At 46.5% G+C, this 12,620-nt stretch overlaps 1 protein-coding gene across 7 annotated transcripts in view; it reads left to right on the top strand.

The window, feature by feature from the left end:
- The window catches only part of TTLL8 (tubulin tyrosine ligase like 8), a 65,348-nt gene that overhangs the window by 26,503 nt on the left and 26,225 nt on the right, over positions 1–12,620 (top strand). For 6 of the 7 annotated variants that reach the window (XM_030549222.1, XM_030549221.1, XM_030549220.1 and 3 more), the window contains one exon: positions 3,796–3,910. The exons of the other annotated variant lie outside the window; for it this stretch is intronic. In XM_030549222.1, the coding sequence (XP_030405082.1) occupies positions 3,796–3,910 (115 nt within the window). The remainder of the gene's footprint in view (positions 1–3,795; positions 3,911–12,620) is intronic. 7 annotated transcript variants of the gene reach the window in all.

The raw sequence follows: 12,620 nt of genomic DNA on the forward strand, positions 1-12,620 counted from the left end.
ACAGCCTCCCCTAACTGGCCCTCCATACAATTTCTGAAACCCGATGCGGCCCTCAGGCCAAAAAGTTTGCCCGCTCCTGTTTTACATCAGCAAGCAGGGAGGGGCTCAGTCTTCAGCCCTGTGCATGAGACCCTGCAGCTGCGGAACGTCTGCATGAAACACACCATTCACCTTGAGGCGTCATCTCCTGGGAGCCTGAAACGCACTGGCAGATTGCCTCAGCAGCAGACGCTTTTCCTCTCGCCATAAGTGGTCTCTTTACTCAGTTGTCAGTGTCATCTCCTGAGGGGGACCTGTTCACTGCCAGACAGAACAGACTATACCTTTAGTTCTGTTCGTTGCACAGGCACAGCATGGGCTCCCTCTCCCTTGCCTTCCAGCTCTTGTGAGCAGACCACCTACTGTACGTCTTCCCACCAATTCTCTTGGTTCACAAGGTCCTCCTAAAAATCAAACAGGACAAGGTAAGGGTTTTCCTGATAGAACCAGCATGGCCACACCAGCATTGGTTTGGCATATTTCTGGACCTCTCAGTGTCTGCTCCGCTCGTGTTCCCACTCCACCGAGACTTGATTTCACAAGACCACGGCCAGTTGTTTCACCTGAGCCTCATCTCCCTGCACCTAATTGCATGGTTGCTGTACAGCTGAATCCTGAAGAGCAAGCCTGCTTGGTCAGGTTCAACAGGTCTTGCTAGGTAGTAGAAAGCTTCCCACCAGGGCAACCTATCTGGCCAAGTGGAAACATTTCACATGTTGGGCCTCTGAACAGAATCTGTCTCCATTCGAATCTTCTCTGCAGTCTGTCTTGAACTATCTGCTCCACCTAAATCATCAGGCTTTGGCTTTCTCATCTATTAAGGTTCATCTTAGTCTTATACCCTCCAGGACAGGGCAGATCAATGTTCTCCCATTAGGTGACAGTCAGGTTTCTCAAGGGTCTCAAGGATTGGGATTCATCAAGAAAGGGATAGATAATAAGACAGAAAATATCGTATTGCCGCTCTATAAATCCATGGTACGCCCACACCTTGAATACTGCGTGCAGATATGGTCGTCCCATCTCAAAAAAGATATATTGGAATTGGAAAAGGTTCAGAAAAGGGCAACAAAAATGATTAGGGGTATAGAACAGCTTCTGTATGAGGAGAGATTTATAAGACTGGGACTTTTCAGCTTGGAAAAGAGGCGACTAAGGGGGGGATATGATAGAGGTCTATAAAATCATGACTGATATAGAGAAAGTAAATAAGGAAGTGTTATTTACTCCTTCTCATAATACGAGAACAAGGGCTACCATATGAAATTAATAGGTAGCAGGTTTAAAACAAACACAAGAAAGTATTTTTTCACGCAACGCACGGTCAGCCTCTGGAACTCCTTGCCAGAGAGTGTTGTGAAGGCCAATACTATAATGGGGTTCAAAGGGAGCTAGATAGATTCATGGAGGATAGGTCCATCAAAGGCTATTAGCCAGGATGGGCAGGAATGAATGTCCTTAGCCTCTGTTTGCCAGAAGCTGGGATTGGGTGACAAGGCATGGATCACTTGATGATAACCTGTCTGTTCATTCCCTTTGGGGCACCTACCATTGGCCACTGTTAGAGGACAAGATACTGGGCTTGATGGACCTTTGGTCTGATCCAAACGGTCTGATGGCCGTTCTTATGTTCTCAAAAGACTCACCCTCAGGTTGGTGAACTAGTCCCCCGACGGGACTTAAACTTGGTCCTGTCAAAGCTCACAGGGCCGCTCTTTGAGCAGTTAGCACCTTGTTCTTTACTGCTTCTCTTTTGGAAGGTCACCTTCCTTGTGGCGATCACCTGGTCCAGAACGGTCTCTCAGATCAAAGCCCTTATGTCAGAACCCTTTATACGATGTTCTTCATGGATAAGATCCAGCTGTGCCCCCATCTTGCCTTCCTACCAAAGGTGGTTCGCAATTCCACAGCAACTACGATATTTTTCTATCTGTCTTCTTCCCAAAACCTCACAAGACTGCTGAGGAATGTTGGTTTCATATGTTGGATGTTAGGTGGGCCCTCACCTTTTATATTGAGAGAACTAAGCCCTTCTGCAAGTCCATGCAACTCTTTGTATCAGTAGCAGAAAGGATGAAAGTGTTACTGATATCATCCCAAAGAATCTTGTCCTGGATAACCACCTGTATCTGAGCTTGCTACGAGCAGCAAAGGTTCTGCCTCCGGCCATTGTGACCACTCATTCAACAAGAGCTCAGACTTCTCAGCAGTATTCCTTGCAGAGTTATCGATCAAGGACATCTGCAGGGCTGCAACCTGGTCGTCGGTGCATACCTTTGCATCCCACTACACCATCATCCAACAGGCTTGAGACGATGCCGGTTTCAGAAGAGAAGTGTTACAGTCAGCACGACCATGAACTCCAAGCCCACCTCTGAAGGTACTGCTTGTGAGTCACCTAGCATGGAATGGAGATGAGCAAGCACTCGAAGAAGAAAAAACAGTTTTTAACCTTTTGTAACTGTTGTTCTTTGAGATGTGTTGTTCATGTCCATTCCATGACCCACCCTCCTACCCCTCTGTTGGAGTTACCAGCGAGAAGGAACTCAGAGGGTGCGGGGCCAGCAGCACCTCGTATACTAGGGCATATATGCACAATTCAAAAAATCACTGGAGCAGGCCCAGCGGATACCACTGAGGGAAAAATCTTCATCAGCTGTTCATGCAGCACACACACATCTAACATGGAATGGACATGAGCAACACATCTCAAAGAATAACAGTTATGGAAGGTTAGTAACCATTTTTTCCCTCACCAATTTTGGTGTGTCTTACAAAAACAAAAGAACCGAATATATGCAACAAGGTCTAAGGTCTTTATTTAGAATTGGTTTCAGAATTCAAGGTCAAATTTACCATTGCCTGTGTCGCACCCTGACAAAGGGTGATCACCTAAGTATTGCAGGTGAATGGGTGACAATTGCACTACCCAGCAAAGAGCTGTTCACGTGGCAATAGCAGGGGAAGAAAGAGGAGGATAGATAGGGAGAGGGAGATTTCCAGGGATTAGCTATAATTTTTAAAGTCCTAACTGGCTTGGGACTTGGTTACTTGAGAGACAGCTTCCCACTCTGTGCCATACTGCTACACATACAACCAGCAAAGGTGCTAGAGCTTGAGCTCCCATTTTCTATAAGGGCAGGTGGGGGGCAGATGTCCTCCATAAAGGTCCCTCAGCTCTGGAACTTGCCTCCTTAGTCTATCAGAGCTCAGATCTGTTGACTTTCCTGTCAGGCAGGAAAGCTTGCTTTTCCTTCCAGGCATTTAGGCTCCAGTTCAGCAAGATACTTAAACATGCTTAAGTCACCTCCATTAAGGAAAGCACTTAAGTATGTGCTTAAATTTTAAGCAGATGCTTAAATACCATTAAAGTCAATGGGACATAAGTGCTTGCTTAACATTAAACAAGCACTTAAGTGCTTTCCTGATTAGGAATGATTTGCTGGGTCTCAGGGAGAGGCTCATTTGAGGGAGAAGAGTATTTATTGTTAGGATCAGGAGGGCATGGTGGGGATAGCTATGTATCTGAAATGGAGTGAGCAACCTATTATTTGTTATGTTGAAGAATGATGTGTGGTTGCAAATGTTAATTGCAATGCAGGATGGGCACCTGTTAAGGAATTACATCCCTTTATAAACAGAAGAAATAAATACACAATTTTCAATAGAGGTCAAGACAGTGCTATCTGTTCTCTTTATCAGTGTACCAGGGAAAATGCCAAACCACCATCTGATCTCTTCCTTACTCTCTTTAAGATTGGACTTTGTTTGAATCTGAGAAATTTGCCATGGTATGTTCCAGCAAATCCAAATACTTTTTTCCCCCGCTGCTATGGTATTTACATGGATGATGAGAAACATGATTTTATAGGTAAGTCATTTGAGTAGCTTCCATGTTCAATCTCAGGCATTTCTCTATAGTGATAACTTGATCTTGAAAGCAAAGGTCTAAGCAGTGTGGCCTGGATCCAGCAAAGCACTTAAGCACACTCTGCTTTAAACGTGTCAGGAGTCCAAATGAAGTCACTAGGGCCTTGGCTACACTGGTGCTTTACAGCGCTGCAACTTTCTCACTCAGGGGTGTGAAAAAACACCCCCCAAAGCGCTGCAAGATACAGCGCTGTAAAGCGCCAGTGTAAACAGTGCCGCAGCGCTGGGAGCGCGGCTTCCAGCGCTGCAAGCTAATCCCCATGAGGAGGTGGAGTACGTGCAGCGCTGGGAGAGCTCTCTCCCAGCACTGGCGCTGCGACCACACTCACACTTCAAAGCGCTGCCACGGCAGCACTTTGAAGTTTTGAGTGTAGCCAAGCCCTTGGACAACTCACATGTTTCAAGTTCAAACTTGTGCTTGTGTTTTGCTGGATCAGAACTAGAATATTCAGTACCTGGCAGTACTGTGTCCATAGAGAGCCAAATTCTGCCCTCAGATTACTCCCACTCAGGTCCCAAAGAGCCTCTCAGCTTGTCTGAGTGAAACATCTTTGCAGAGTAATTTTAGTTCATACATATTTTCCAATTAAGGACTAGTGTCATGCACTAACTTGCCCATGTGGACCCTGCTGGCTTGTTCCTTAGCGTATATTAATGGTAGTACTGTTTGAGAAAGGACTACACTAAATGCGCACTAGGGATCTTTTAGTGCACTTCAGCAATGTCCGCACAGGTGAGTTAGTGTACAGCACCCTACTGTGCGCTAGAATTTACACCCTTGGAGTGCAAACTAAAGCCTAGTGTAGACAAGCCTTTAGTTTGAAAATATACATGAACTAAAACTACTCTGCTCCCAGTTACACTGGTGTAAATGCAGTATAGCTGCATTATTCGATAATAGGAGGAACGCAAGGATGTTTACCCTAAGGTAGATAATTTATTTCCTGAATCTTTCAGAAGCCTAAAGTAGATCAATTAATCATTCTTCTGTCAGATTCTAGCAGTTAAGGCATAATTTTCATAGCTGAGGAGTTCTGCCTGAAAGCAATTTTTAAACCTTCCTGCTGCATAAAAGAAGAGGATTAATGAAATAATTTCATTGTTGCTTTTTAAATTGAACTTCTGTTAATGAAGTTCAAACTAATTTATTCCCTAAATCTAATACTACTAGAATTTTTTTAAAGTCTTTTAGAGATGTGTGGGTTAGTGACAGGTCAAGTTTCTGAGCTGTTAGTTTGAAAACAGGAAAATATCTACTGTTTTTTGAAGGTTCATCATTCTTACTTCACTCCACTGAAAATTTTATGTTGCATGACTGCAATACAAATTGAAAACAAAGTGTCTACAAATTTTCAAGGCATGAGAAACACCCTGCAGGCATTATAAACTGCTCTTGAGAGCCAAATATTTCAAGCGTCATAAATAAGTGATGTAACAAAAATTGTATTTTCGTCTAATGCTACAAAGTAAATTTAAAGTAGTATCATATTACAGAGTGATCTAAAAGGGATCTCAATACTTGACTATGACTATGGAATGTACAGTGCAGCTGGAAGGAAGTGGAAGGGTTTAAAGGTGGTTCTTGTGCACCCCACTTTGTGATGCCAGTCAAGTGCCTGGCCTGAAGGCTGCTTTATTATATTTGCTACCAATTGCTCAAAATGACTGGTAAAACAGTTGGTGTTCATTAAATCTTTGGCCATACCCAACCACAGCTGTGTACCACCAGAGGATTCCTGTGTAGTGGGGTGATCTAAGGGCAGACGTTTTGGATTGAAGTCGGCCCTGCATTGGTGGTGCAGTATAAAGTGGTCACAGTGCATGGAAGAATCTGAGTTAGGATGTGCATATGACCTGTTCTTTTTACAGAAAATAATTTCAGTCTGGAGTAATGAGTCATTTCATTGAATTTATAACTTCAAAGGCAAATTTCCTGCTCTGTTAATTTTTAATGCCAAGCCTCCTAAAATAGATGACATTATACAATACACCATATAAAGAACAGTAAATGTATGTATTTGTGCATATATTTTGTATATGGAAATGTGTAAAACCACAAATTATCAAGAACCCTTTTTAGTGACTTTCAAGATGCATTTTAAAATGACAGTCTACCATCTTTTAATGAGCTATTTCAGATGACGAATGATGGTTGATACTGTTATGGACAAACTTCATAAGATTTTGATGTGTGATTTGGTTCAGATCAGATAAAATCCACAAAATCTAGGTGTTAGTGAAAGTTTATCTGAACTTTCCAAGCCTGGCCCACACAAACCACATTCTTCACTACACACACAGCCAGGGGCGGCTCCAGGCCCCAGCACGCCAAGTGTGTGCTTGGGGCAGCATGCTGCGGGGGGCGCTCTGCCGGTCACCGGGCGGGCGGCAGGCAGGCAGCCTTCGGCAGCACGCCTGCGGAGGGTCCGCTGGTCCCGCAGCTTCGCTGGAGCCGCAGGACCAGCGAACCCTCTGCAGACTCACCTGCGGGAGGTCCACCGGAGCCGCCGGACCGGCGACCGGCAGAGCGCCCCCCGTGGCCTGCCGCCGTGCTTGGGGTGGCAAAATGTCTAGAGCTGCCCCTGCACACAGCCCCCTGCCCACCACTGGTCCTCGCTTTCCTTTGCCTCATTATAGGTTGTCTTTGTTAAATAGGTCTGACAATCTTCTACTCTGTCTTCTCTTTACATGGCAAACAGGCAGTAGACTACTTTCAGGTTTATTAAGGGGAATATCCAGTCTCATTATTTCTCTTTGAAGGGACCACGACTTGGTTCTTTCACCGTCATGGAGTATTCTGGGACAATGCAGCTATTTTGTTGTTCCCTGGGATTTCATCAGGGTTGGTCAGTTGTCCTGCTGGATCCTCTGTTTGAGGGCTGACCAAGTGGCCTGCTACCCCCTCAAATTCCTGGTGTTGACAATCTTCTGTGGGCTGGCAGCTTGACAAAACCAATCCTATTTTTCTTAAGTAGGACCCAGAAATGTTTTGCTGGTCACATGTTGCTGTCCTTTCAACTCTATAGTGCTGTGTGATGGGGACACTTTATAATTCAGTAAATGGCAGAATTAGGATTTCTGAATAGCACATTGCACACTGTGGATCCAGCTTTCATGGGTTCCTCCCGGAGTGCCACCTGGAATGGGGGTACCACTGAGCCTCCTGACCCACAAGCCTGAGCTTCCTCTCACACTATACTGTTGTGACAAACTGCAAAGCCCTCCAGCTTGCATTTTCACCAACATTCACACAGATAGGGACACACCCAGCTGCAGTTACACAGAGGCTGTTAAACTACCAGCTTCCCAGCCTAGGACCTCAGAGCAGTACTATTCTGCTCTGGTCAAATCTGGCTAGTATGGGTTTAAATCCCAATCAGCCCCTTCCTCAATATGACGAGAACAGTGCACACTTATGGTAACCAAGCAGAGATTTTCTCCAGCCACTCCAGTCAAAGCTCACTGGTTTAGATTAAGGCATAAAATAAATGTATTAACTATAAAAGATATATTTTAAGTGATTGTAAGTGATAGCAAACAGATCAAAGCAGATTATCTAGCAAATAAAAAAGGCAACCTAAGATTGATATACTAGACAGATTGAATAGCAGATTTTCACCCAAACTGATGGTACAGGCAGACTTGTAGATTCTTCAGGCACAAGCTGCATTAGCTTTACAGCTTGGGTTTCTCAGGTCTTCATACACAAGCTAGAAATCCCTTTAGCCTGAGTCCAGCACTTCCCCCAGTTCAGTCTTTGTTCCTCAGGTGTTTCCAGGAGTCTTCTTGTGTTGGGAGTGAAGCAACACGGATGGTGTCACTCCCTGCCTTATATAGCTTTAGCATATGGCGGGAATCCTTTGTTTCAAAACTTGGTTTCCAAACCGGTTTGTGGAAAAATACTGACATCCCAAGATGGAGTCCAGAATCATGTGGCCCAGTCATATGCCCTTGTAGAGTCATAGCAGCTATTACTTACAGGGTGTCTGTAGCATTCTCAGGAAGGCTCACCAGGTGAGGTTAATCTTCTCCTAAGGCCTATTGTTTTTCCTAATGGCTCATTGTCCTGAATAGGCCCTTCCCAACCAGCTATCTAGACTGAAAACATTTTGTCTAGTGGGCATAACCCAGGTGTAACTACATTTGAAGTACAGATACATAGTTAGTATTTATAACTTCAGATACAAAAAACTTCTCGTGTTTTGCTTACAACACTCCTGCAAAAACATCCCAGAACGATCTTTGCTTTTTTTGCAACACTGTTACATTGTTGACTCATATTTAGCTTGTGATCCACTATGACCACCAGATCCTTTTCCGCAGTACTCCTTCCTAGGCCGTCATTTCCCATTTTGTATGTGTGCAACTGGTTGTTCCTTCCTAAGTGGAGTACTCACATTTGTCCTTATTGAATTTCATCCTGTTTACTTCAGACCATTTCTCCAGTTTGTCACCATCATTTTGAATTTTAATCCTATCCTCCAAACCACTTGCAACTCCTCCTAGCTTGGTATCGTCTACAAACTTTATAAGTGAACTCTCTATGCCATTATCTAAATCATTGATGAAGATATGGAACAGAATTGGATCCAGAATTGATCCTTGCAGGACCCTACTCGTTATGCCCTTTCAGCTTGACTGTGAACCACTGATAACTACTCTCTGGGAATGGTTTTCCAACCAGTTATGCATCCAACTTATAGTAGCTCCATCTAGGTTGTGTTTCCCTAATTTGTTTATGAGAAGGTCATGTGAGACAATATAAAAAACTTTACTTAAGTCCAGATTTACCACATCTACCACTTTCCCTTATCCACAAAGGCTTGTTGCCCTGTCAAAGAAAGTTGTTACATTGATTTGACATGATTTGTTCTTGACAAATCCTTGCTGACTGTTACTTATCACCTTATTACAGTAAAAGCTGCGTTATCCGGCACTTTACTAACTGCAAAGCTCTAGAAACTGGCATTTCTGATATCCATTAAAAGTCTAGTTGGTGCGGGGCCAGCACGCTCTCTACCTGGCTCTGCCTGGCTCCCCGGAAGCAGCGACATGTCCCTGCTGCTCCTAGGTGGAGGAACGGCCATGGGAGCTCCATGTACTGCCCCTGCCCTGAGTGCTGGCTCCACAGCTCCCATTGGCCAGGAACTGCAGCCAATGGGAGCTGCAGGGGCAGCGCCTGCGGGCAGAGGCAGCACATATAGCTGTCTGGTGCTGCACCTCCGCCTAGGAGCAGCAGGGACATGTTGCCACTTGTGGAGAGCCATCCAAGGTAAGTGCAGGCTGGATCCAGCACTCCAAAACCCCTCCTGCGCCCCCGCCCCAAGCCCCCTCCTGCACCAAAACTCCCTGCCAGAGCCTGAGCCCTAACCCTAGCCCTGAGCCCCCTCCTATACTCAAACTCCCTCCCTCCCTCCAATATAAATCTTAGTTAACCGGAATTTTTGACTTACCAGCACTCCTCATTTCCCCAACACGCCGGATAATGTTTTTTACTGCATCTTCTAGTTGTTTGCAAATAGATTGCTTAATTATTTGCTCCATTACCTTTCCAGGTATTGAAGTTCAATCGACTGGTCTGTAATTCCCCAGGTTGTCCTTATTTCACTTTTTTTAGATTGGCATTCTGTAGTAGACTTAACATTGGATTACCACTTTGTGGGTATGGCTACACCTGACATTTCAAAGCACTGCCGCGGCAGCGCTGCGAAGTGTGAGTGTGGTCGGAGCGCCAGCGCTGGGAGAGAGCTCTCCCAGTGCTGCACGTAAACCATATCCCTTATGGGTGTAGCTTGCAGCGCTGGGAGCCGCGCTCCCAGTGCTGCGGCACTGATTACACTGAGGCTTTACAGCGCTGTATCTTGCAGCACTCAGGGGGGTGTTCTTTCACACCCCTGAGCGCGAAAGTTGCAGCGCTGTAAAGTGCCAGTGTAGCCATGGCCTGTAACAGGTAAAGATTGATTTTCTGAAGTGATTACAGTAACTCCTCACTTAACGTCATCCCAGTTAACGTTGTTTAGTTGTTACGTTGCTGATCAATTAGAAAACATGCCCATTTAAAGTTGTGCAATGCTCCCTTATAACATTGTTTGGCAGCTGCCTGCTTTGTCCACTGCTTGCAGAAGAGCAGCCCGTTGGAGCTAGCTGGTGGGGGCTTGGAACCAGAGTGGGCCGGCAGCGCCCCCATCAGCTCCCTGCTCCCCTAAATTTCTTGTGCGGCAGCCACCCAGCAGACTATCAATTGCTGGGCAGTTCAGCTGTCCTTCCCCGCACTGTTGTGTGCTGCTCCTGCCCTCTGCCTTGGAGCTGCTCCCAGGAGCCTCCTGCTTGCTTTGTGGGGAGGAAAGAAGGGTGCTAATGTCAAGGTGTCCCCCTATGCCCCAGCTCCTGTCCCCTGCTCCTTTACTCCTTTTGCTCTTTCTGAGCATCCTTTAGGTTTTCTCCAGCAAGGGCTAAAGAGTGTCGGAGGGTGCTTTGTAGGTTGCTTACAAAGTCCAGAATGTTAGTTCCTGGAGAAGGTGTAAACCCCTCCCATTGCTGCTTCATCAACTGTAATGGTCCCTTAACCTCGTGACCATAGACAAGTTCAAACGGTGAAAACCCTAAACTGGGATGTGGTACAGCCCTGTAGGCAAACAGCAACTGCTGCAACACTAGGTCCCAATTATTGGAGTATTCGTTGACGAATTTATGTATCATGGCCCCCAAAGTTCCATTAAACCTTTCCACCAGGCCATTGGTTTGATGGTGGTACGAGGTGGCAACCAAGTGGTTCACCCCATGCGTGTCCCACAGTTTTTGCATGGTCCCTGCCAGGAAATTAGATCCTGAATCTGTAAGGATGTCGGAGGGCCAACCTACCCTGGCAAAAATGTCTGTTAGGGCCAGGCACACAGTGTTAGCCCTGGTGTTGCCTAGAGCTGCTGCTTCCGGCCATCAGGAGCAAAGTTCACTAAAGTCAGTACGTACTGCTTTCCTCTGGGCGTCTTTTTTGGGAAAGGACCCAGAATATCCACAGCTACTCGCTGAAATGGTAACTCAATTATGGGGAGTGGCTGGAGAGGGGCCTTGACCTGGTCTTGGGGTTTTCCCACTCTTTGGCATACCTCACAAGACCGGACATACTTGGCAACGTCCTTGCCCATCCCCTCCCAGTGGAAGGACTTCCCCAACCGGTCCTTGGTTCTGTTCACCCCAGCATGGCCACTGGGATGATCATGGGCTAAGCTTAAGAGCTTCCCCCGGTACTTAGTTGGAAGCACCAACTGTTTTTGCGGCTGCCATTCTTCCCGGTGTCCACCAGAAAGAATCTCCTTGTATAAAAGTCCTTGGTCTATAACAAACCGGGATCGATTAGAAGAGCTGAGAGGCGGTGGGGTGCTCCGTGCTGCCGCCCAAGCTTTCTGAAGGCTGTCATCTGCTTCCTGCTCAGTCTGGAACTGTTCCCTTGAGGCTGGGGTCACCAGTTCTTCCTCAGACTGTGGACTTGGGCTTGGTCCCTCTGGAAGCGATGTAGGGGATGGGGTTGTTTCCGTTGCTGGTGAACCGCTCTTCGCTGGTGCACCTGAGGGTATTTCAGGCTCTGGCTGAGCCTTTTGGGTATGGCTGTCTGTTGCTTCTGCCAGTTTTGGCTCGCTGGCGCCCTCTGGCATTGAGTTTGAAGATGTGGTTGCACTTGCTGGTGCTGGTTGCTGTTCCAGTTCCGGACCTGGGACTGGAGGTGCTGTGGCTGCTTCAGTGGTTGGCATGGAATCCGGGTCCACTACCTCTGTCTGGGTCTCTGGTAACCCAGACGGGGCGTCTGTGGACGGCTCAGGAACAGGAATGGGTCTGGAAGCTTGCCTGGTTTGGCTACATGTAACCATTCCCACTCTCTTGGCCCGCTTCACCTGGTTGGCCAAGTCTTCCCCCAGTAGCATGGGGATAGGATAATTGTCATAGACTGCAAAAGTCCACATGACTGACCAGCCTTTGTACTGGACAGGCAGTTCAGCTGTAGGCAAGTCTACAGCTTGTGACATGAAGGGGTAAATTGTCACTTGGGCCTTTGGGTTGATGAATTTGGGGTCTACGAAGGATTGGTGGATAGCTGACACTTGTGCCCCCGTGTCTCTCCACGCAGTAACCTTCTTTCTGCCCACTCTCAAATTTTCCCTTCGCTCCAAGAGTATTTGAGAGGCATCTGGGCCTGGGGATCTTTTGGGTGATGGTGGGGTAATGAATTGCACTCGGATGGCGTTCTTTGGACAGTTGGCCTTGATATGTCCCAGTTCATTACACTTAAAGCATCTTCCATCTGATGGGTCACTGGGTCGAGGTGAGTTACTGGAGACTGGTGAGGTGGAAGAATAGTGTGTCTGTGGCTTTACTTGGGTTGTATGTGGGGTCTTTGGCTGTCCTCGGTTGTAGGGTTTATGGTCGGTGTGCGCCCGGGGGTATTCGTTCCCCTTGACAGTAGCTTTCTTGCTTTCTGCCACTTCCATCCATCTGGCTCCAATCTCCCCCGCCTCAGCGAGATTTTTGGGTTTTCCATCTTGTACGTACCGTGTTATGTCCTCAGGAACACCATCCAAGAACTGCTCCATTTGTATGAGGAGGTGCAGTTCTTCCAAGGATTTAACATTGTGTCCTGATATCTAGGCCTCATAATT

This window comes from Gopherus evgoodei, chromosome 1, assembly GCF_007399415.2.
Source record: "Gopherus evgoodei ecotype Sinaloan lineage chromosome 1, rGopEvg1_v1.p, whole genome shotgun sequence".
Classification (NCBI taxonomy): Eukaryota; Metazoa; Chordata; order Testudines; family Testudinidae; genus Gopherus; species Gopherus evgoodei.